This window comes from Musa acuminata, chromosome BXJ1-5 (assembly GCF_036884655.1).
Source record: "Musa acuminata AAA Group cultivar baxijiao chromosome BXJ1-5, Cavendish_Baxijiao_AAA, whole genome shotgun sequence".
Lineage (NCBI taxonomy): Eukaryota > Viridiplantae > Streptophyta > Magnoliopsida > Zingiberales > Musaceae > Musa > Musa acuminata.
Genome location: NC_088331.1, coordinates 6,885,271 through 6,910,177, shown reverse-complemented (window position 1 = coordinate 6,910,177; position 24,907 = coordinate 6,885,271). Strand labels below are relative to the sequence as shown.

Genomic DNA, 24,907 nt, shown 5'->3' with positions numbered 1-24,907 from the left:
AAGACGGCAATGCTACGACGGCAAACAATTGATGTTACATGCACGGCTGGAGAAGAGTTGTGCTGTGGCAGGCAGCAGAAGGTCCACCTTAATTCAATCTCCATAAAGGAACAACGCACTTGGTTGTCCTCAGAGAAAGGCTGAAGTCACTGTTTAGCATATCCTAAAAGGCTGAAACGAGATGCAATGCGGTGACACTGTAGCTCTAGTACTCTTCGACCGGTTTCATTGTCCTGTACCAGCTGCGATAAATTGGACAACCTGTAGATGAATAGCACTGGGTCCTTGGAACAGGAAACACATGAGATCTATCGCTTCAGGTGTTCCGATAACTTGAACGAGGCATCGGACTTTGTGCTTGCGATGGATGAGGGTGCCAACGAAGTACCTCTTCATCACAAGCAAAAAGGAGATGCAAGGTTTAGTGATTGGAATATTTCACAATCACCTTCTAGAATTGCTAGGCCACGAAAAACCAAGTTAGATCCTTAGGTCAGGCATCTTTAGGATTCGATCCTAGGATAAAAAAGGGGTCACAGAAGTCATCATTGGGGAACTTAATGACAATCACAGAAACCCTAGTGTTAGATCAGGCATGGAAAAGACACATAAAATTTATGACTCGCACGCAAGTAATACGACATGTCAATTATTGGTGGCAATAGTTACAGCATGTGTTCCTCATACTCCACTTGCTGCATGATCGCAGAAACAAATCCAATCGCGGACTAGCAAACCAACAGAGAAAGGTATAGCAATACATATCTGTTCACCAAAGATAAAAAGTAAATTGTGGATACTTGATGAAGAACAAAACATCGAAGAAGGTAGATAGTTTTAATGGCATATTCTTATAGTCGAGGCACGAGGAGAGAAAGGACATACATACTTGTGAATCATGGGCTTTCATTTATAGGACACTTGGCGATTTGAAGGAAGAAGAAGCAGCATCGAGTGATGTGGTACTGTCGGCTTCTAAAGTTGGGAACATGTAATAAGTTACTGAAGCTATGGATACAGTGAAATCTAGCAGAGAAGATGAAACAAAATATATTTACATTCACCACCATTCGAGAATACTCCCGAATATGAAGAAGAAGAAGAAGAAGAAGAAGAAGAAGAAGAAGAAGGAGAATTCGACTGAACTCTATCGGAAACAATGGGGAAAAGGTGTTTTTGTCTCTCAGTTTAGTTGAATCACAAAAAATGATCCGCATGATCGACCCAGAAAATTGGGGCCATACATGTGGAATTCAAGAAAGCAATTAGATTTGAGACAACCCCATAAACCGATGGATGCTACCAGCTTTGTCCTCGACCACCCCTTTACAACCGATCGCCTTGTGAACACAGAATCCGAATGCCAGAAGAGATTAAACATGATCTGGCAACGGGGCAATGGATCTAAGCGTCGTCCTCTTTGATCCATTTGTCATTTCTTCCTCAAATTTCTGAGTCAGATGCAATGCAAGCCAAGGAAGGATATCTCAATCAGACGAGCAGGAGCTCAGTTCATTCAGACACCCTGAAATCTGCAACATCTCAAGTTGCATCGGTTGAATTCTACAGGGGGAAAGAGAAATCTTTTCAAGAAAAGAGGAGAAAAAAAAATACATTTTTCGCAACAAAAAGGGGAATAATAATCCCATCTGGAAACAGGGGTTCAAGCGTTAGGTTCTTCGATCGAGGATGATGATGGAGAAAAAGAAAAGATGAGATACAGAGAGTTAGAGAGGAAGAATTGAGAGATTGAAACAAGAGATAAATTAAAATTTTTATTTATTATAGATATGTTTTTTTCTTTTTTCTTTTTTCTCACTTTTTTATACTTTATCATGACAGGGCTCATCTAGTTTTGGGGTCATAGATGAGAGTTACAAAGACTCAATTTTTAAGATTATATTTATATATTTTTTTTATTGTATACAACTTATCTAATTTACTAGTAGTTTATTATTTTCATAACCTCGTTAAATTATATAGGTTATAATTGTTTTCGCTCATGTGATTATGAGAAAGTTTTCAGTTCTTTTTTATAATTAAGTTTAATTTTCTTAGCACACCCTTAAACTTAATTTATTTTTATCACACACTTCAAGTGATATCTTCATCTTGAAAAAAATTTCTGAATTAAGGGGCTTAGTAAAAATATTTGTAACCTGATCATCAGATTTGACGTAGTCCAATTAAACTTCTTTCTCCTTGATTTGATCTCAAATGAAATGATAATAAATATCAATATGCTTATTTTGTTCATGGAAGATTGAGTTCTTGGTCAATAGATTTATTATCAACATTTATCTTTGTAGCTTGATCTTGTGAATAATTGACTTCATTCAAGAACTTACTTAGCCATATAGCATAGCATTACATGATAATGTTGTTATATATTCCACTTATTAAGCTACAATTGATTATTTGATCATAATCAATTTTCTTTCGGTCAAATTTCAAATAATCTTAAAATGTGAGATACTCAATTTTCTTTCGGTCAATAGCTCTAGCGAATTTTTATTCTCTAAGCTCAATGTAGGACACCATGTAAATGACACATGCCACTACTTTTGATCAAAATTCTTTAAGCATATATTTTTTTTTATCTTAAGCGTGTTTCTCAACATGTTGAGAATTGTTCAGTTATTTCTCTTCTTCACACCATTCTGTTAGGGAGAATATGGTGTTATGAGTTGGTACCATATGATTTAGATGTTGAAGTCGTTTTCATTCTTAATAAAAGTTTTGAGCTACTTGAGCATATTAAACACTTTCCCTTTTTTTTCAAGAAATAAATCTAGAATTTTCTTGTATAATCATTAATAAAAATTAAATATAATGATGTTTACCAAAAGATGTTGTAACATTAGGACTATAAACAGTAGTGTGAATAAGTTGAAGTGACTTATTGGGTTTAAAATTTGTCTTATTTGAAAACTTTTTGATTGTTTGGTCATAACGCACTCGTCACATATTTGACATGGGTGTTATATATAGGGAAGCCTATCTATCATTTTTTTTTTTGTTGATAGCATCTTGAGATCTTTGAAGTTCAACATCTCAAATCTTTAAACACTATCTCAAATCATGATTAATGGTTAAGAAAAATAATCTATTCTTTAATATCTCTATTTGAGCAATTAGATGATTTATGTTACTTCTAATAAAAAAATTATTTATCTTTTATATAAATTTCATAATCAAATTTCAAATAACTGTCTATGGCTAAAAATATTATTCTTCATATTTGACACATAATAAATATTTAAAAGAAATTGATAACTTTCATTTCTGAACTAGACTTATCCATTCACTTTTTCATCAACTCTGAAACTTTTGTAACTATACATATGATTACTGGTGTCCAAATACCACTTGTCTTAATGACAAAATCTTCTTCTTTATGTGCTAGCAATAAAAAACCAATCTTTTTTTTTCTTTTAATATAGTATTTTTCTTAGCCTTATTATTTTTGTTATAATAGCATTTAGAAGCATAATTATCTTTTTTTTTTTTATAACAATAACATTAAATTTTAGAACAATATACATTTGGCCACTTCTATCTACTTTTTTTTTTTTTTATTCTTATTTTAGACTTCGATCTTTTTCATTGTTTCTTTCTCTTCCTCCTTGGTCATATCCTTTATCACAACTATGACCATAACCTTTTTGGCCTTTTCTATGAGTATGATCGATTGAGCCTTCGTTTCTTTATTTCTAAGTAAGCTTTTCTTAGAGAACTTAGTCCACTATATCTAGTTTCTTCTTCTTGATTAAATATTCATATAGAATCTATTAGCTCATTAATGGTAATGGTATGCACCCTTGTAAATTAATCTAAAATAGTTTTTGACTCATTTATTTGTAATGTTTCAATTTTGGCTCTAAGTGATTGAAGTTCAAATTTTCTCACCTTCTCAACTCGGCTTCGAAGAATCTCCTAAGCATCTTTACATGTGTTGACAGATGACAATTTTCAGGAAAAGTATCTTCTTATTTTTCTTTCTTATATCCTTCAAAGAATCTTTTTGACTCGTTATAAGGATGACATGATTTTGAGGCTCCTCATAAACTTTTTTTTTTGTCATCTCTCATATACCCTGTGATCTAAACAAAACTTTCATTTGGATATTCTAATTTTTGTAATTATTATTTATAAGCTAAGACACTTGAAGTTGTATGCTATTTGTTATTTCGATTTAGCTTTGATACTATTTTGATCGAGAAAAGAAAAGATGAGACAGGGAGAGCTAGAGAGCAAGAATTGAGAGATGAAATAAGAGGTAAACTAAAATTTTTATTTATTTTTAGACAAATCTCGACACTTTTGATTTCTCACTTGTTTTCATACTTTATCATAACAAAACTAATCTATTTATATGATTATAAATGAGAGTTACATGTCTCAATTATTAAGGCTTTGTTCATATAATTTTATTATATGTATCCTATCTAATTTACTAATAGCTTATTATTTTTATAACTTTCTTTTTTATGATGATCTCTATCATGATATAATCTTTCTATTCTTGTTAAATTATAAAGGTTATAATTATTTTTACTCGTATGATAAGAGAAAATTTTTAGTTATTTTTTTAATTAAATTTAATTCTTATAACATAAGAGTACGAGAATTTGAGTGAAGGAGGAGGAAGCAAAGGAGGACCGCTAAGAGCTATTGTCGATGATTTATGAACATGTATTCGTATCCCAAGGAGCTTGCGGTGGATATTGTGCTCTTTAGAGAATGAATCCGAAAAGAAGAAAAGAAATAGAATGATAATAGATTATACAAAACCATCACTCTCTCTAAGAGGAGTGAAGTGAGGGAAAATATATCATTTGCTTTCTTAGTCGTAAAGAAAATATAGTATTATGTAAATAATAAATGTGACATCGAGGAAAATAAGCTAGTTTTGAATAGAATACTTTCGACGATTCATAGATTTCTAGGTTTGAAAAATTAAAATCGTTAATTCTGAAATTGACGATTTGGTTTCGAGTCCAATTTGAATAGTTGATTTCATAAAATTTAATTATTATTATTTTATTATTAAAATAAATAAATATATATATATTTTTTTAAAAAATAAAATTTTAATTAAAAATAATATTAAAAAAATTAACGGTTCAAACTGAAACTGCCTGAATCGAAATTGGAACCGATACTGATTCTTCGTTTTGGGAGAATCGAAACCATTAGTTTTGAAATTAAAACCAATGATTAGACCTAAAGGATGTAGAATAATAATAATAATTATTATTATTATTACCTAGTTGGAACTGTCAAATAAAAATAAAAATAAATATTTTTTTCTCTTCACTTAACAAAATATAAAGAAAAGGTTGAATTATTGATCCTCATCTTTAGAATTGTAGGAATATTTATTCTAAAGCAATACAATAACATATAAGTGATTCTTCACACCACAAAAACCCATTCTCAGAATTCATATCTATTTTGGTAGCATAATTTGATGTCATAAGTCTCTGCAGAGACCATTCAAAGGTACTGATACCGTGCTCCATTCCCATGTTTGATGCGTGTTTCCTTCTCTGCTCTGATCAACTCTCGACAAACTTCATCATCTCTTCATGGAGCGCAAGCAGATCGTCCCTTCGCACGCACCGTGTCATCAGCCTCACCCCCTGCTTGGGCTTGGACGGGTGCAGGTAGATGCAGGAAGCGATGAAGTTGCCGTCGTCGTTCAACGGAGCTACATGCATCGGCTCTCCCCACCGTAGTTCACCTCTGAGAACCCCGCCCTGTTCCAGCCTGACACCACCAGCGTGCCGTACTCCACCGGGACTTTGTACGGATCCACCGCCGACCTGCCCATCATCCAGTCCAGGAATTCGGTGGACATCCTCTCCTTGGCCTCCCTCATCAGCCTCGTCACCTCCACCAGGGGCTCCACCAGGGAAGAGCCCGTGACCAACTCGCTGCTCGCCTTGGCCGCCATGGGGTAGACGCAGTTGCCGTAGAAGCCCTCCTGCGACAGCAGCTGGCGCAGCAGGTGGCGGGTGAGCCCGCGTCCGGCAGTGCCAAGCCACCGCCGTGACGTGGGGCTGTGAGCACTTTTGGCTCGTCTTCCTCGGCTCTTACCATGTTGTGACTTAAAAGGGTGTTAGATAAATTATATAATAGGTATGATTAAATTTTGATTATAATTATTAATTAAAAAAATTAAATTATAATAAAAAATTTTAAGAGATAAAACTCTTCTAAGTACTTATCCAACCACATGTTCGCATCTATAAAAAAAATAGAATCAACGTGGATACATAATATAATATTATTAAGATATTATAACTCTTCTCTAATCTCTCTTTAGTTACGTAGTTATTGAAATTATAAATTTATTTTTAATATCTATTAATCCCTAATTCATCGCTTGTTATGTTCCTATAAATGATAACAAAAAAAAAGAGAATATCAGTCTAGTCTTCGTTACAAATCGATATTAGTGTAGCTTTTAGATTCGACAATGATTTGTCTACAAATTAGATAAAATCCCTCGTCCAAAGGTATGTATCTTAAATTTAATTTATCGTTATTTGATTTCAGTTTTCTATTATTAAAATTTTTCACATAATAGCATAATAATAGTTTTTATACCTACAATTGATATCAGAATTATGTTTTGAAAATAAATACTTTAGATCATAAAAAAATTATATTTATTTTATATTTAGATCTATTTTATTAGCACACTTTGCTTGCCAAAATATGTTATTAGGTTTGATACTTCAAAGATTCATCATTGTTGTTGATCTAGTTTTCTATCTAGTTCATCCAATTGTCTATTTAAGAGCGATGCAAAGTTTCTCATGATCGATAGACCATTATTGATAATTTATTATCGACAACGATATTCTTGAGGGCAATAACTGTGTATGCAATTAAAGTGCTATGGGGTGCAATTGCCAGCTATGTTCCCATGCACAGCTACTTGTGTGCGGCATCCTTGCAGCGATTGACCGACCTTGGTCACAAACAACTGCAGCAGTGCCATTGCATGCAATGACTATGGTAGTGTAGTTGTGTGCGAGGCTACGATGATTATAATAATGCTGCTATACGTGACAATTGTGGCAGTGATGGTTATGGTGACTGTCGCTATGTGCAATTGTTACGATAGCTACAATAGTGCCATTACTTATTGCGATTGCAACAACGCCATTGTGGCATTTGCTGGTTGTGACCAATGTCAACTAGACACCAAAGGCAAATGACTAACTATATAGGCAAAAAAAATATGGGCATAACAAAACATCGCGATAATCGTGGGAGTCATCTACACAACTGCATGTGGGAGTGACGATACAACATGATGGCATAGCACGGTGGTGGTGAAGTCATCAATCAATCACTTGAGAATAGCCATGGTGGTGCGGTATCGTGTGGGCATGATGAAACGCAATGAACATGATGTCCGAGAGTGGTTTTAGGGTTCCTTTTTTTTTAACTAAAAAGATATTATGACTCAAAAATTAAATAATTCCAATCTATGCCTTTAAATTTAACTTTGATAGTTATGCCCTTTAGAAATTAGATATTTCTATTATATATCCTAAAAAATTATAGTTTTATCCTTCAAAATTTAATTTTTTTTTTTATTTTTATCTTCAATTATAAATTTGATTAATTTAATTTATTGTAATCGAATATTTTGATCGAATTTGACCATCACTATATTTTGACGACTTGATTGGATTTAGATTCGATCAATATTAAATTTGAGAAAAATAAATTTTTGATTAAATTTTGATTTTGATCAATTTTAATTTTAACAAACCTAATTAGATGAATGTTGATCCAAATGTATGAGTCCAATTTAGATGGCCCAATTAAAAGTTATAACATAACTATGATAGAAAAGCTCAACTACACAATCAATAAAAGTTATATATATATATACCATGAGACCGTTTAGTCCCCATCCTAACACATGTTATGGTTCTACCAATACTACTTTTAAAAATAATAATAATTCCCATGATTCCATCCCCTTTCATGAGTCATCACAATCCATTCTGTTTGTGGTCTTATTCTTGCTCATAGCCATCAAGTCTCTGCTCAATCAATCAGATGTCACAACTCACATGGGAATGAATGAACACTCAAAATATATTATGAAATCATGTACGGCGCACATCCAGCCTTAAGGGATCAGACCTGGGAAGGCGACGGTGACTTGATTCGAAACAATACGATGACTGCGTTGTTAGTACACACAAATCATAGTGATGACTCTTCTTCACATCTTAATTCTCGAAGAGAAAAGCGACACGCAGCCACCGCCTCCTTCACTGAAAGGAACACCCAATCTTCGCCTCCGATCAACTCTATGTAGCGAGACAACATCAACTTCTCTGCAACTTCCAGCCTGGGATTTGTTAGAGCAATCTGCAAACACCAATGCAAAAAGTCGAAGCTTGAGTGGGATCTTACAGTTCTCTTTACGTCTCGGTTCTGTTAATTATTTACCTTGATCCCTTTCCTCCCTAAATTTTTATGGACGTCAAATAGCATTCCAATGCCAGTATTGTCGATCGAAGTCACTCCTGTCACACAAAAATGCAGGAACTCATCAGATAACATGCAAGAGGGATTGCAAAGTCACCGACCAAATAAGAAAGCAGAACGTACCACCCATGTCAAGAATAACATATTGCAGATCTGTATCCTTCTTCTTGATGTTCTCTTCCTCCTCTACCCATCTTAAGATCCTACAGAATGGTACAGCATGAGGTTAGCTCCTATATCAAGAAAAGAGAAACAAGAGGTAGAAGGATAGCTCTTCCTACCTCTCTTTAAGATATCCAGCATTGGCATAGTAAATAGGGGAACCTAAGTTTAGGATTAAGATGTCAGGGTGGACATATGAGTCCGGGTATTGCTCCACATCATAATACATTTCTGTTCCCCGTATGCTGCCAAGCTTGCAAGTGCTGGGCCTGGCAATGTACAACAGTGACCTCACCACAGCTAAACATACCTGTAATGAGAGCATTAACAGTCAAAATATATATCACCATGAATGTAGAAAAAGGGCAGGGAAATCCATGCTTGATACTTACAGAAATAAGGAGGCCAACAGTCATACTGTAAAATATGACACCAAAGAATGCAGACATGCAGATTAAGAAGTCAAATTTGTCCACCTTGAAGAGGCGATAAGCTTCTTCATACTCGATAAGCCCAATCATGGCAACAGCAATGATGGCAGATAGAGCCACCAGGGGAGTGTACCTGAAGAGAGGTGCCAAGAAGAGCAAGACCAACATCATGCAGATTGACATAACCACATTGGACATTGATGTCTTGCACCCAGCATGATAATTAACTGCTGACTTTGAAAAAGGACCTGCAGCACCATGATATAATTCTTTAGCTCAAAAAAAGAAGAAAAACTTTAGGTTTAATCAAAAGCTAAACGTGAACAATGCTGCTACAGTAATCTCAATGTACTGATCAAGAGATACTGATCCACACCAGTGGTAAGATAGCATGAGAAGCAAGAACCAACAATGTTCATTAATCCAAAAGCTATCATCTCTTTGTTCCCATCTATTTGCTCGTTCTTCAGCATTCCTAGGCTCCTGCCAACTGCAATTCCTTCCTGGGATTCAAGGAATGAAATGATCACAATATATTAGGAAAGTCATTGGAAGAAAAATTGAGGTTGATGATCAGAGATGATGTTGTATTACTGAGAGTGCCAGGAAAGCTGAAATTAATGAAGCCTTCATGATAGTCCCAATATAGTTAGACTGGAACTTTAGATCAGTTATGCTGACCGGATTAAGTCCTTTGTTCAATGGACCAACCTGCCAAAATCACGAGAGTACAATTGGCTCAGTGCTTGAAACATTTGGAGAAGACCAATATTCACATTTTTTGAGACTCATAATCTCAGTGGATTTTGCACCATAAAGAGCAGGAGCTAAAAGTTTGAAGGTGATAAGTGATCTTCTATCTTTTGGTAAGGTAAGAATAGAGGAAGAGATGGTTGCGGAAGAAGACTTTACTATTTGGATTCCATGATCCTCTGCTTTCACAAGATAAGCGAAGACGCACCCCGATACGACCACAAGCAGAGGAGAGATTACCGACAACCAAAAGAGTTTTGGAACTCTGGTTCTCTGCAAATTATTTTTTATTGCCAGTGATCAGTACATCGATCAGATATGGATACAAAGGCAAGAATCAAGTGCGGATGCCAAAGTTCTTACTCACCAGGTGCTTACAGAAAAGCAAAAAGCCGAAGAAGCAGAGTCCCAGTGCTGCAGACTCCCATCTCCACTGAATCACAATGTAAACTGATTACGTAAATCTGATTGGAACAGCAGAAAGCCTTATTTCCAATCTATGGTTCTGATCGTTTCTTGTAGAATTATCGAAATGTATAGCCTGTGAGTGAGTTCAGCAAACCTGATTTCTATTGGCGAGCAGAGCACGCACCGCTGAGACAACATCGGTCTTGGTGGTCAAATGCTTCAACCCGAGGAAGCCCTTGAACTGTTGCATGATTACTATGACGGCAGTTCCCCCCATGAATCCGGTGATGGTGGACCGCGACAAGAAATCCACCAGTATTCCCAGTCTGCATGCGGCATGCACGTAGTTTCCCGTCATTGCTCTGTGAATAGCAAGCAGTCACAAATTGCTAACCCTCACCTGAAGATTCCTAACGCTGCTTCGATGATCCCGGTGAAGAAGGCGGCCGTGAAGAACAGATGAATGTACAACTGCGGGTCCGCCGTGGCCGAAACTGCAGTTCCGATGACGGACCCCATGAACAGCGACGCTCCGGCCACGGTCCCGACAGCCAAGTTAGTGGAGCTGCCGAAGACGGCGTAGACCAACGGCGGAATGAAGCTCGAATCTGCGTCGCGCAAACCATCCCAAATCGATACAGACCAAAAAGAAGACTTGTGACACACGATGCCATGCATGAATGGACGAGGGATTAATTACAGAGGCCAATGATGGGCGGAAGGTTGGCGAGGCGGGCGTAGCTGATGCCTTGGGGGATGGCGACGCTGGTGATGGTGATACCGGCGAGGAGATCGAACCGGAACTTGGCAAACGTGTACCGGGGCGCCCATTCGAGTATGGGAACAAAATACTTGAGGTAGCCCCACGCCACCGTGCACGCCGACTTGCCCTTGAGATAGCGGAAGGGATCGTCCGGCAAGAGCGTCTCTTTCAGGCCGTCCCGGAACGACGAGAGGAACGTCCGCCCGCTGGAAAAGTTCACCTTGTTACGTTGCACATCCAACGTTCCCATGACGGCAAGTCGATGATCCCCGACCCGATCTCCGAGACACCCTTGGGACGCACAGGATGACAGAGCGCAATCTCCAAGGAGAAGATATAGTCTCGGAGATAGCCTTGGGAGGTTGATGAAGGCGGTTTCCGCAACGGAAAGAGCGAAGAAATTAGGGGGAGGGAAGAGCTGCATCGAATGCGGGGAAGGGACGATGCATGGACTTTGACACGTGGCAGTCGTTGTGGGTTGCTTTGACCGCAGATCCATATGGTAATTAAGAGGCAATCTATGATTCATTAGGATAGAGTTTAGGATAACGGATGAAGTGGAGATGCCAGATACAGGAGAAATGGAAACCGAAGCCTCCTTCCAGATAAAGCAATGCATTGAAGTCGGTGGGAGAGAGAGCTTCCGAATCGTTTAGCTGTGAGGGAGGAGACAATGGTGTGTTTGTCTGATACGAGGAGGTAGCAACCGGGGGAGGAAGATAAAGATAAAGATAAAGATGAAAGAGCGAGAGTGACAAGAGGATGTCGAACGGTGCAATACATTCATTATTTTCTCACGTTATACTTAATTATCATCAAATGTTGAAACTTCAATTTATGGTAATCTTTTCAAAATTTCAATAACTTTGACTAATTTATATTATACCATTAAGAAGATGATTCATCCATCAATGCATTTAGATGGGGCCCCAATCGATCACTGTGTGTGTGTTTAGATGGGGTCCAATTGATCAATATGATGATGATGATGATAATACTCATTATCATCATCATCATATTAGTATAATGGTGATGGTAAAGTGACGATGATGATAGTAATATATATTGGTATTGATAATGATAATTATAAGAATAGTGTTCGTAATAATAATGATAATACCAATGCAAAGATTAAAATCAAAATCAATACTATTATTATTATTATTACCACTATCAATATCATTATTATTATTATTATTATTATTATTATTATCATTATACTAGTATTATTATTATTACCAATACAAATATCAATACTCTTATCATTATCAATATAAATTGAAAGAAATATTAATTATATATATATATATATATATATATATATATATGAATATCGACTTAGTTTAATATGTATTAATCGTGTTAGTCTTGACTAATTTGGCTTAAACTCATATAATTGAAGGTGTTTTTTTTTCTTTTTGATAATTTCTGTATTAATGCTTCTGTGTTCTAAGAGGAAGCTGGAATCATAACATCTCCATGCTAAATGCACTGTAACGTGAAAAATGAGTCCATCCATTGCTCGAGATCTAATATTCATCTTTTTCATGGGCAATTGCGAAAAAAAATTATATCCGATAATATATACATACACGCACACATTGCTGGCTGCAGGCTGTAGTTTGCTTATATCCGCTTCAACATATAAACAAGTGGTCGTCTTCTCTAATGGTGCATATCTCTTCAATTTCGGCTCCATCAGCTGCGACAACCCTCGTTGCTGCTATCTCAAATGTCCTCTCTGCGCATGAAACACGTTGTTAAGGAGGTCTCAATCGTTCTCTGTTGTTAGAGTGTATGTACAAGAGAATAACCAATTGTTTAGACCCATTTGACATAGATTGTCTTAAAAGAAGAAAAAAAAAATGAAACTGAGGTATGAATCATGCATGTCTGGATAACTGTTCTTAAATGGATTCTTAGTAAAGTATTTAAGACAACGAGCTAAGTGGTTGATCACATGAGTTTAGATTCAGGGATAGTCCTATTTGGAGAGTTCAGGATGTAGTCTAAGTTAAGCAGAAATGATATGATGATTAAGACATAATAATATTAATCTTTATCTTAGCAGCCTGCTGATGGAAACTATGAGATGTAGCATACTGCTTTGTTTGCTAGCTTCAACCTACTATTCTTGCAGGGATAAGGAGATTTCTTTGAAACAGAGTATCTCATAATCTATGATAAATAATGCCAAGCATAACCTATGTAGCAGTGAGTTCAGAAACATACTCCAAAGGAGCAGCAACTACCATAGTAATCCATCTATATCACACATCAAAAAAAATTTCCAAATTAATTAGCACCCCTAACTTGTATTTCCTCTTGATAATAGTTTTGAGACTTCTCTGTGTAGCAAAATTGTTGCTGGTTGTGTATTATACAATTCCTTTTACACCTTGATACAAATGTTCTTTGTGGCATTGGCAATTTGGTTATGCTATTTAGGCCACTGATGTTTCAGGTTACCTCATTCCTGATTAGAGTAGATGGAAACATTTCGATGTCTATCAATTTTAATAACTTAAAAATAGTTCTTTGAGTGGTTGCTCTAAGTTTTTACCATAGGCAACAAGAGAAAACTTTGTGGCATTCATTTGTGGATTATTAGATTCCCATACCTGCTAGTTTCAATAGCTCTTCCATTGAATCAGGTAAAAAGATGAGTTTTCCTGCAGCATGCCTTTCCGGTTTGTTTGTTGCATCAGGATGATGTCCATGAATTGTCACTCTCTTGGCTAAATCACATGAAGCTGGACCCATAGCTGCGGCTGGTGGTCCTGCAAGAGTAAAGCATCTCTCATTCAATTTTTTGGTACTTTGCTTTTCTTAACATAATTACTAGATATAACCTAATTATATGTTTTTGAAAGAAGCTGTTCTAATGCATGGAATGTCACATTGTGTCCCAATTTCACTTTCTTGAACTCTTTATCTAGTATTTTGACGAATAGGATAAATGCACACATATCAATAATAAACAGTTTATGGTGCATAAAATTCTGATAGAATTGACCTTCCTCTTACATTCTAATTCTTTGAAGACATAATTGTACAGACCTACTGTGAATACCAGATGTCAAAACTTTTATGTTTCTTTTTCACATGTGCTTAATCTATGTGGAGAGAAAATTACCTTCTACACCAGCATCATTTGGCATCGATGATTCAAGATCTTGTGATTCCTCCAAGGGCTCTTCATGCTGCCCATAAACATCATAATCATAATTCCCGAAGACAACCATGTGAATTTACTAATATGAAAAGGGAGCGGTGTGCTGTAAAAGAAAAAAAAATTTAGCTATCTACTTAGTTCTTGTTTGATTACTGCAAAGATCAAGATTAGGCAAAAGTGCTGAATATGTAGGCATTTTATACTGACTGATACGTTCTGCTTACAGTTGGAGCTGCTGTTAGGTGGATTTACATGACATATTCCCTTTGCAGTTTCCAGAGAGAACTTTTGTTTCTCTGGCCAACATAATTATTGATGTTTCTTCCAGTATAAGAGAAGATGTACCTCATTCATTTGCTTAAGCAACTCTGGCACAAAGGGTACTTCCTCAATCAAGTCTTTGCTGAGCTCCTTGAGGAACTGCAAAAAGATGGAGTAGAAGTTACAAAAGATGGAGATTCTCAAGTTGAAATTAATTCAGGCATTCTTTTGTTCTTAACAATCATCATTATATGAGAGAACATGAATGGATAATGATAAAGATGGATCCTCCTTATCGATAGTGTTCTTTGTTTTACACCTAAAGCTTTCATATCCAAGTTTTAGCTGCAAACCTGGATGTAATTGGAGAAGACTATTTTCCCATCCTCACTATATGGCTGTACAATTTGCATAAAATGGCGATGGCTTATCCGTACAACCTGCGAAAGCCTCTTGCTTCGAACTGTAAATGGCTGTGGGATGTTGAAGATTACTCCAATTTCCCCAGCCACATCTGCAGGACCTAATGTTGACAGAAACTAAACTCCACCTTACATCAGTAAACATTCAGTCTTATAAACATCAGAAAACAGGAAACATGTGCAGTACATCACTGGAATTTATTTGCTTAAGATTGAAGATACAAAACATTCGAGTTTTTGTACAAAATGCATAAGTACTCTGTTACATATTCTTCTCCAATATAATCTATGTAGAAAGTCTGTTGAGTTTGTGATTGCTAACATAGAATATATCTTATTTATCTATAGTCTAAAATCTTATCTTTTGTATCACATTGTCGTTTATTAATGGAATGCCTAAAGTGAGCATATCAGCAAGCATGTATCAGGCACTGGTGGTGGGATCTATATTTCTCTGCGCTACAAAGATTTGTTGCTTAGAGTTATCAGTCGTGTACCTTTTCCGATCCATTCTTAGTCGTCAAGACATCCTGCATGATTCAAGTAAGGAAGAATCAGAAGAGGGGAAGGACTTAAGATGTTTGATAGAGTGTAGGCGTTGCAGCCATACCACTGCTCCAGAGACAATGATGTAGAGATCCGTGGGGATCTCGTTCTCTATAATGATATCCACTTTAGGAGGGAAGTACTCTGCTTGCATCTCCGAAACCTGTCGGAAAACATCATTTATATCAGGTGAACAAGGATGTGTTGTTCTTGTAGTTCCTTCACCATGTTTTCGCTCTTTTGTTACTGTGTTTAGTGTTCGATCAAGTTCACCGTCAATCATATTTGATATCAGGTATTGGACGAAATGAAGAGAGTTACCAGCTGAACTATGAACTCCTTTGAGACCCCTTTGAACAGGTAGGTTCCCTCGACCGTGCGTTGGAAGAGATGCTGAGCAATGGTGGATCTGATCGCCTTGGGCAGGTCCGCAATCACTTCCTCTTGCTGCAACTCCATCGTCTTGAACTTGAGCTGCAGGTGCGCCATCATCTGCTCTCTCAGGCCATCCGACAGCCGGTGCTTGCTCGCGAAGCGCGAGACCTTTTGTATGGTGTCCCTCTGCAAGCAATCAAAAAGAGCTTCGTATATAGATCATGTTACCGACCGTGGAGGATGCAGAGGCGGCGGCAAATACCATGAGGAAGGTGCGGGTGGCGGCGTGGACGATGAGATTGGTCATGTTGCCGATGAGGTAGGCGGTGAGGCCGATGTTGAAGAGCATGAGGAATATCGTGAACACCTTCTCCCCGGTGTTCCACGCATGCAAGTCTCCGTAGCCGACGGTGGTGAGGGTGGTGATGGACCAGTACATGGCGTAGGTGTAGCCCAGCCATATGCTTCTCTCCTCGAAGTCCGGCACCAGGCTGCCAATCCACGTGTGATCTTTCACTCGGTAGTGGATGGCCATCCAGTAATAGACGCAAGCCGCCGAGTGTACCGCAAACAATGTCACCTGCGGCAACCCAATCCAATCGACTTTGGTCAATTTTGACCGACGAGTCGCAGTCAAATGATTTAATTTCTTGCCAAACTAATGCATGAGATTTCATGAACATGCATGCGCAGGAGGCCAAACAGCTGCGTTACGATTCGTGCTTACACAGATGAGCTTCACGTATCTTGTCCAGAAGTAGCTGAACCTGATGTCTTTCTCCAGCCTGAAAGATTTGAACTTCTCTGTAACTTTCGATGATGAGACGAAATAGTACATATGCATGTGTTTCATTTGCCATGACAGAGGCGAACATAAAGCAATGATTGTAGGTTGGAAGAGACAAGTTGACTATAGTCATACATGGAGGTGTCGGTCGAGACCTTACCTTGCGAACAGCTTGCTTGCCCGCCTGAGTCGCCACAACCGGAGCAGATTCACAATTCCGAATACAGTGCCGCCGTTTCTTTTACCGGTGAGGACGCGGTATATGATCTGAAATGGTACGGTGGATGCTACATCCATCACAAACCATGGCCTCGTCAGGTATCTGCACCACACAAGAACACGAAATATATTACTTTGGTTTGGAGATGGAGCTTGAAGATTAGGAGGATTAAATCTCATGTACGCACCGCTTTGCTATCTTTCTCCGGTCGTCGACAAGGAGGTACGTGGAACTGTTGAAGTAGGCGACGAAGAAGGAGATGACGATGTCGATCGCGAAGAACACGTCGACGACGAGGTCGAAGATGAGGAGCGAGCCCGAGCCCACCTGCTGAAACGCTAGCTCGAACGGCGACGCCCAGGCCGAGTAGAAGACCAGCACCATCAGAAACATCTGCCACCACCTGTTTCCGAGAATTGAGATTAACGCCACGGGCAAGACATCGAGGCATTGGCAACACAAAGAAATCCATGAAACTAATGGTCGATTTCTATGCGTTACAGAGATTGCACTGTTAGGAGGGAGTCATCCTCTTCACCTGTATCTTGGATCATAAGGTGCAATAACATATTTCTTGATGGCAGGATAGTTGCCGTCGATGCCCGCTCCAAAGGCAGGAAGGAGACTGCTTGAAAGCGCAGCGAAGCTCTTAATCTGGCCACTTGACCCTCCCCTTCTCAACCATGACGGCTGCTTCTGCTTCTTCCTCTCGTCGTCCACCACGGCAGCTTCGACTTTGCCGTTCCCCTCCTCGTCGGTCACGGCTTCAACTCTGTTGCTCATCTTCTGGTGCAACAGCTGATGGTTCTATCTCCAACCGGATTGAAGGGATGCAGGATCGAGTCTACGGAGGATCACATACATCTACAACACCAATACTGCATCGACATTCTGATCTCCATCCGCAGCATGCGATGCAATATTTATGAGAAGTATCTGACCATGCTTCTTAAAAAAGAATAAAGAGAGGTAGAATTCTGATAATGTTAAAGCTTTCTGCACGCTTAAGTTGTTTATTTTAAGGTGAATTATTGCAGGAAAAGTCAACTGCTACTCGTCACCACCTCCTCCTCCGCTAATGCTTATGGTCCACAATGCCAATCATCTTAAAGAAATGGGTTTCCAAAGTCCATGAAATAGATCTGGCACAAGGCAACAACCCAGCGTCTTAAATGAGGGTGGAACAGATCTAGATGATGCCCAGGAATTCAATGTTAAATTACGACCGACAAACTGGACTCTTAATCCCCAGTGCACATCAAATGGAAGAAAGATACAGGGAGATATGTCAGCTTCTAGTTCTGCTGCTTCCCTTGAATTGTTGTTTCTGGCTATTGTGTTGGTGGACTTGCTACCTAAACCCATGAATGGGTAACGAAGGCAAATGGAAAATGAATTCGTGCTGATATGTACAGGAGGCTGTCGGAAGGAGATGAGGTTGCATGCATGTGGACAAGAAAACCTTTTCTTTTCCCTTTCTCAGGAATTATGGGGCTCGACATACCATGTGGATGATCTCATTATCATTGATCACGTCTTTAATAGTTCTGCTAAATGTACGATTTGATGTCAATCTACCTGTCAAGAGAAGACGACTTCTTTTTTCTTTGACCAAAATGTTAATCCGAAAGTAATTGCACTCACATAACTATTTCAGTGCATAGATAATGAGTAACATTTCAACCTTTGTTCTGAACTCATAGATTACACCTCTGACATAAAGTCTCATCCGAAGAACCTTCTTGGAAAAGACATCTCATTTGGAAAGAAGAAGAACTGTCTGTTGTTTCCTTTCTTACAAAAGGAAAACAACACATGAGAGTAGCAGGTGAGAGTTTTATATGCATGAAAAAGCACACGTAGATAAGGCCGGCGGCAGAAAGACCTGTTGGAGTTTGAATGAATCAATCAGCTTAGCAGTCAACAAGTCATATTTCCACAGTTGTTGTCAAATCTTTGTGATGCAAATCAGCATCTCAACTTTCTTTTAAGAATGAATGAATCTATTTGAGATACCGAAAATTCTTAACTCGGTTGGTTGATGTCATGATCTGATCTGTATTAATCGTATCATAATCGCAGTATTATCTGTTTTGCGTTGGTTGTGTCCATGTTATATATCCTCATTGCGAGCATTTGACTAACTTCTCCGAGGCTCTACATGGATTAAAAGGATACTATATCCTTCGTGATCAAAGATGATTTAGTGACGAGCATTGTGCTTATTGCTTGTATTTGAGAAAGCTATCCAAGCATAGTTTTCACTCACGAGTAGATATGTTAGTAAGCAGATTCTTCACGTCGATCTACTTTGCAAGCCATTCAAGTGCGCAATCGATGGACCATGCTGCAGTCACGTGGAGAGTGTGAGTGCTTCCATACACAGGCCATCTCATCGGAGAGGGAGAACATTCCATTTGCTTCCAAGGAACCTCTTGGATCTATTCGTTCTTCATCTTTTCCTCACTCATGGAGGGTGGAGACGAGGAACCAAGCAGTCTTCCGAAAACAATGCTAATTTTCCGCTTCTTTCAGAGTTCTCTCATCAATAAGCTATAATGAACTGATCACTGGAAAATATATCTTCTGCGCATGCAGTACTTGATTATTAGTGAGAGAAGAATTACAATGTTTTCTTGTACTCTACATTGTTGAGGCAAATAGTATGTATCAGAAACAGAGATCCATGTGAGGCAGGACGGTGGTCAATGTACAAGATAGGTAACAAGAAGGGCCACAAGTATCAGCACATAAGCTATCCCTTGATCGATGGCTTTACCTGCACAAGAAGGGCCACAGTATTAGCGATTGGGAAAACACAGTACACGAGAGGCATGAACACAATGATTGTGGTGCTTGTGTTCACCGTCAATTCTCTTGGCTGTGGTACTGTCAGCAGGTGAGGCCATGACTCCCTGACTCAAAAGAGGATGGAAGAGCACTGCAATCAAGACGTAGGCCAGAACTAGAGCTCTCATCTTCGATGCACATGCCATCTCTTCTGTAGTCACCAACTCTCGGATGTTGCCGCCAATGAGAGAGAGAGAGAGAGAGAGAGATGGGAAGCCATTCCTGCATGCGTGGTTATTTATAGTGGATCGTGAAGCCTCTGCGAGTCTTAAAGTGATTGAAACATTGGTGTGAGACCATAACGTGAGATTTCAGGCCTGCCCACAGAGTTTGACTGCATGATACTGTAAGAAGACCACGAGGGTGGCAAAACTCAACGCGATCCAGCAACGTACGTTTCACGTAGCAGCGTACAAGCACGACATGTTGGTTTCTGGTGTTCTTGGAATGGTCTTGGAACGAGTCAAGAGTCAACAGAGAGCAGCGCTGTGAGAGCAGAGGTCTTCAAACACGCATCCAGGAAAGCGAAATAGGAGACGACTTGTTGAATCTGGACTCGTACTCAGCACGAAAATTACAAGTAAACAAAACAGGTTGGGAGTTTGAATCGTCATGAGGCTGTTCTTCACACAATATACTTGTTTTTGCTCTTGTTTACATGGAAAACATGCATGCGACTGACTAAACTTTTTTGTTTCTGGAGTAATTGATTGCACCAACCATGAAACAAGAAGCCCCAATCCAAATGAAGATCTGAATCTGAATGCTTCATAGATCAGAGTATTAGATTTGTTATGCAGCAAAAGAGCTCCACGGGTTGAGTGTCAGGATGTCCGAGTGCTCTGAGATATCACTGCAGAAGCGAAAAGCACAAAGGAATCTCAAGTCTTGAAGCAGCAGCATAAACACGCCACTATTTCTCTGTTTCCTTCGAATGGATACATAAACGTATTAACCAGTTTTTGTACTGTGTATGAAGAGCAGATCTTATGGGACCAATCGACAGGTGTGCTCCAGCAAATGAAGAGCAGATCTTAAGATTAGATATGTCTGCAGTAGGATCTTCTCCAGAACAGGATCTAATACTAAAATTAAACCAAAACCATCATCTTTTCTACTTCTGTTCTCTGTTTTTTTAGAATTTAAGTTCTTTATAATGGTACTAATTACAAACGACCATCATTTTTTTTTAATTCTCTGTCTCCTTCTAATTTCATGATTGATAACCGCAGTTACGTCTTCAACCTAAAATATTACTGCAATTTTGATGTTCTTTCACATATCCATCCATCTGATCTAGAAGACTAGAACTGTGATGGCAAAGCTTGGTCATGCTAGCTCAAGCTTATGAGCTACTTACTGTTATATTTATGCTCTTTTTCTAACAGAAAACTTCTGATTTGATCAACATTGATGGCATCAATTTACTTCCTAGCAGGCGATGACTTCAAAATTTGATCTTTTTCTGATTTTTCTTCTTTAATCAACATTAGCATTTCTTCAACACAGACTATAATCCAACATGACAGTTTTATCTACTAATGCGAAGTCCGGTGAAATTATTTATAGCTGGACCAAACTATTTGCAGTTGCCCATAATGAATCTTTTCTCTAATTACTTTCTCATTATATTCTTCAACTATGATATGATGCTCTCCATTTGACTAGGTTACGGAAGACGAAATAAAATTAAGTTACCATATCGGATGCAGAAAGTTAACAGAAAGAAAAAACTCAACACTACCTTGCAATAACAAATGCAGAAGTAGCCATTGTCCACTGTAAGTACTAAGCATTGATGGAAAACCAAACGAAATAGTTCTTCCATACAAATCAACAAAACCTAAAACCTTTTACATGCTTATACTTCTTCGAGAGAAGGAACATGCAGTATGTGAGAGTGAAAGAAAATACAGATTTATCGCATTCGCCCAAATGAAGAAGAATGCTGGACTTATTCAACTTACACAGAACTGGATCATGATGTGTCATTCCAAGTCCACAATTCCAAAATTGGATAGAAGGATCTTCAGCTGTTGAACGAAACTTGCGCCCGTTGCATACTCTGTTAGCAGCCCTACGGCAAATCCAAACATAGCCCATCTGCAAAATCACCAAACAACATCCAGCAAAAGTGAATGCTTGCTAATCAGTATCGGTAGGTGGCCGAAGACCACTCGTGAAACAAACAAGTTGAGCAAATGGTGATATTTGGGTATCCAACATTCTCCGGGACAAACAATTCTCGTTCTAGCCAGTGAAGAAGTTACTGAGGTACCAGGAATTCAATTATTGGCTAACGATGAGGAGCAACATGCGAGAAAATACTAGCAAGCAACAAAAATTGAGGATGAGAATACCTGATTGATGTCTGAACTTTCCTGTGCACAAACATTTCTATTTTATCAGTTTATAGTTAATATGACAGTGTTTTCAAGGGGAAAAAGGAAAAATTAACAGAAAAAGGCCTAAAACCTTTTATGTTGTACTTTAATGTTTGATGTGAATCTAAATAAATAATGAATACCATAGTTTTCCATTGGAAGCATAGTACACCTATGCATATGTATGGAGGCCAAATATAACACGCATAAGTTCAATCATTCTGTAACCACACTGTTCTCCTATCACGATCTCTAAAAAATCGTAACCTCTTGCATTATCTTATACATACTTTCTCATCTTTTTCTTCTTAATCTTTACTCCAACAGAAGCTTTAATCAGCTCAAATTCGTATTCTGATCTTTCTTGTTTTCATTTTCTCTTCAGTAAAAGATGTGCACATGATGTTGCTGGGAGATGGAACCCCTGATACTGAGAAAAGCCACCTAGATGCCCCCAGTCATCCAACTACCTGGACAAGGCCATATCGATCTATTATCTAACTGATGCAATTAATCTAATCACCCATATACCAGCAGTTCTTACCGAGGCAATCTCCCAATATCCAGTCGGATTAGGACTCCATAGAACTAAACTTATCAAAGATTGATGTTCATAAATTTCTGAAGCACTTTCCTTTCTCAATTTTACTTGAACCCACATATCAGCCATCTTGGTTTAAGAACAAACCTCTATCTTGGGTATTAGTCTCAAGTTTACATCTTAATGACATACATTACAATGAAACAGATAATTCAGATAGCTGATCGAAACATTTCTCGCATTCTAGCTGAAACAAATTCGACAACAAATGGGAAAATTTTGAATGACTCTAATTTATCAGCACCGACGCAGAAGAAACTTTAATTTTCTTTATCAGATAATAAAATTGAAGGAAATAATTCAACAACTGAAAGTTTGGATGAATCAATTCATTAGCACCTGCCATTGCTGATCTCATTCTTGCCCAAGAAACCAAAGAAGGGGCCTTGGTTTGCCTCCTCAAGCTTCTTCTGCTTGAAGTAGTCCTGCAGCTCCTTTGCCACCTTCCTCTGATACTCCAAAGTCACCACCATCTCTTTGGTGGCCGCAGCCGCAGCCGCCGCCAGCTCCACTGGCTTCGGAGACTGAGCTGAGGTGGAAGTGGGTGGAGAAAGTGGTGGCGGAGGAGGGGAGAGAGAAGGAGCTGCAGGTCTCCTCAAAGGGCCATCAGCTCCGGAACACCTAACGATGGCAGATGGCCTCAAAGCCACTCTACGAGAAGGGTGAGGAGAGATTCTGATCCTGATGGAAGGAATTGTGGTAGCTACAGACATCTTCTTGCGCTCTCTGTATCTCTCCTGTGTGTTCCTTTTCCTCTTTTGGCCTTAAAAGTTGGATTTGTGTGGAAGAGAGAGAAAAAAACTAAATCAGAATATAGATAAAGTGCTAAATCCTGAGGATAAGAAGTAGCCAAGTCTTCTGCTGGGAGATCTCAAGAACGAGGCTGATGTGTCCAATTCATGTTGGCTGATGTATTTATTATACTCCATCAAAGTTCTTCCTCTATCACTTATTGCAAAGATTTGAATTGATTTACATAAATCAATATTTTTAAAATAGTAATTTAGATTTATCAAATCAGTAAATTTATTATCTTATCGGATCATATCGTACCATAATAAATATGAACATGATACTAATGATAAAAACAAAGATGAATGATCCTTCCTACATATTTATATAATCTATCTTCGTATCGAGATTCGAAATCTATTCTAACATTATATTATCAATCATATATTCATCAAAATTTTATAAATTAATAAAAAATATTTTATTTATTTATATCATCATCCTTTCTTATAAGTTAATTTATTAAAATATTTTTAATTTTATTTTCGTTCTACATTAATATTAGTTAGTCAAGCAAAGAGCTATAGAAGGAACTCATCACATCAACTGAAGTTTTGATTGACACTCAATAATTAAACAAAACATTAATTACAGTAAAAAAAACATAAAAGAAAACACAGTGAATTTTTGGCACTGTACTCTATCATTTTATTTATGAAACACTAAAAGAAAACATAAAAAAAATTGTTTCCCTTCCATAATAATCATTATTCACGAATATACTACTATACATTAGCTGTAGTAATGGAAATGTTCATATGAATCACATCAATGAGTTTTAGAATGACAGGCACTTCATGGACCTCAGCACAGCCACAAGAAGAACCCAAAGAAATCTGTTCTTCTCAGCATGGTGAAGTATGAAAGGTGCCAAAGATGTGCCAATCTCTTGTCCATTCAAAGACACAACTGGACTCTCCTTTTCTCTCTCTCTCTCTCTGTCCTCACACCATTATCTTTAAGCATAAAAGAAATTCCAAAGATCAACCAGTCAAATAGAGCAGTATAAATTGATCTTTCATAACTCATAAGACATTAGATTACTAATATTATTTTTACCCTTTATGAAAGATTTTAAGATAGTTTTAATCTTAGTGATTGATCCAATCTAGCAATATAATCCTATCATCTCAAAATATGATCCACAGGTTTAGACAAACTGGGACCTCATATCCTCATCTCCAATAATTGCTCACCCCTTCTCAACATCCAATCTCTTCTTATTGATTTATTATATGTATCTATCTCTCCCCTCACCCTAAGCCAGCTTTTGATAGAGAGATCATTAGCAATTTAAAGAAAACAAAACAAAATAAAAAAACAAGGAAAAGTCACATCCTTACAAATTTGATTCAAATTGTAAGTTTGACTCAGTTTTGATTAAGATAGAAGAGACATCTCATTTTTCAAGCTGGATTATATTGACTATAATTTTGAGTGGGATCAATTAA

At 37.9% G+C, this 24,907-nt stretch overlaps 3 protein-coding genes and 1 long non-coding RNA gene across 4 annotated transcripts; all 4 read right to left on the bottom strand.

Moving 5' to 3' along the window:
* Positions 1 to 8,109: 8,109 nt before the first annotated feature.
* On the bottom strand, positions 8,110 to 11,447 carry LOC135674935 (probable sulfate transporter 3.5). The gene is made up of 12 exons (XM_065185200.1): positions 10,981 to 11,447; positions 10,681 to 10,888; positions 10,435 to 10,606; positions 10,240 to 10,305; positions 10,032 to 10,145; positions 9,714 to 9,830; positions 9,496 to 9,622; positions 9,081 to 9,367; positions 8,808 to 8,998; positions 8,650 to 8,729; positions 8,488 to 8,564; positions 8,110 to 8,406 (listed from the first exon to the last, which is right to left on the bottom strand). The coding sequence occupies exons 1-12, from the start codon at positions 11,291 to 11,293 to the stop codon at positions 8,239 to 8,241; spliced, it is 1,920 nt and encodes a 639-aa protein (XP_065041272.1). The 5' UTR covers positions 11,294 to 11,447; the 3' UTR covers positions 8,110 to 8,238.
* Positions 11,448 to 12,542: 1,095 nt separating this feature from the next.
* LOC135673421 (potassium channel KAT4-like) lies at positions 12,543 to 17,771 on the bottom strand. The gene is made up of 13 exons (XM_065182390.1): positions 17,368 to 17,771; positions 17,017 to 17,232; positions 16,770 to 16,931; positions 16,550 to 16,607; positions 16,085 to 16,402; positions 15,769 to 16,008; positions 15,512 to 15,610; positions 15,399 to 15,431; positions 14,833 to 15,018; positions 14,564 to 14,638; positions 14,180 to 14,246; positions 13,665 to 13,823; positions 12,543 to 12,784 (listed from the first exon to the last, which is right to left on the bottom strand). The coding sequence occupies exons 1-13, from the start codon at positions 17,610 to 17,612 to the stop codon at positions 12,681 to 12,683; spliced, it is 1,962 nt and encodes a 653-aa protein (XP_065038462.1). The 5' UTR covers positions 17,613 to 17,771; the 3' UTR covers positions 12,543 to 12,680.
* Positions 17,772 to 19,407: 1,636 nt separating this feature from the next.
* Positions 19,408 to 19,853, bottom strand: LOC135673420 (uncharacterized). The gene is made up of 2 exons (XR_010513369.1): positions 19,696 to 19,853; positions 19,408 to 19,608 (listed from the first exon to the last, which is right to left on the bottom strand). It is a non-coding gene; the product is annotated as an uncharacterized LOC135673420 (long non-coding RNA).
* A 1,584-nt stretch (positions 19,854 to 21,437) lies between these two features.
* Positions 21,438 to 23,459, bottom strand: LOC135673419 (light-harvesting complex-like protein OHP2, chloroplastic). The gene is made up of 2 exons (XM_065182389.1): positions 23,004 to 23,459; positions 21,438 to 21,782 (listed from the first exon to the last, which is right to left on the bottom strand). Exons 1-2 carry the CDS (start codon positions 23,375 to 23,377, stop codon positions 21,668 to 21,670), a joined length of 489 nt encoding a protein of 162 aa, XP_065038461.1. The 5' UTR covers positions 23,378 to 23,459; the 3' UTR covers positions 21,438 to 21,667.
* Positions 23,460 to 24,907: the final 1,448 nt, after the last annotated feature.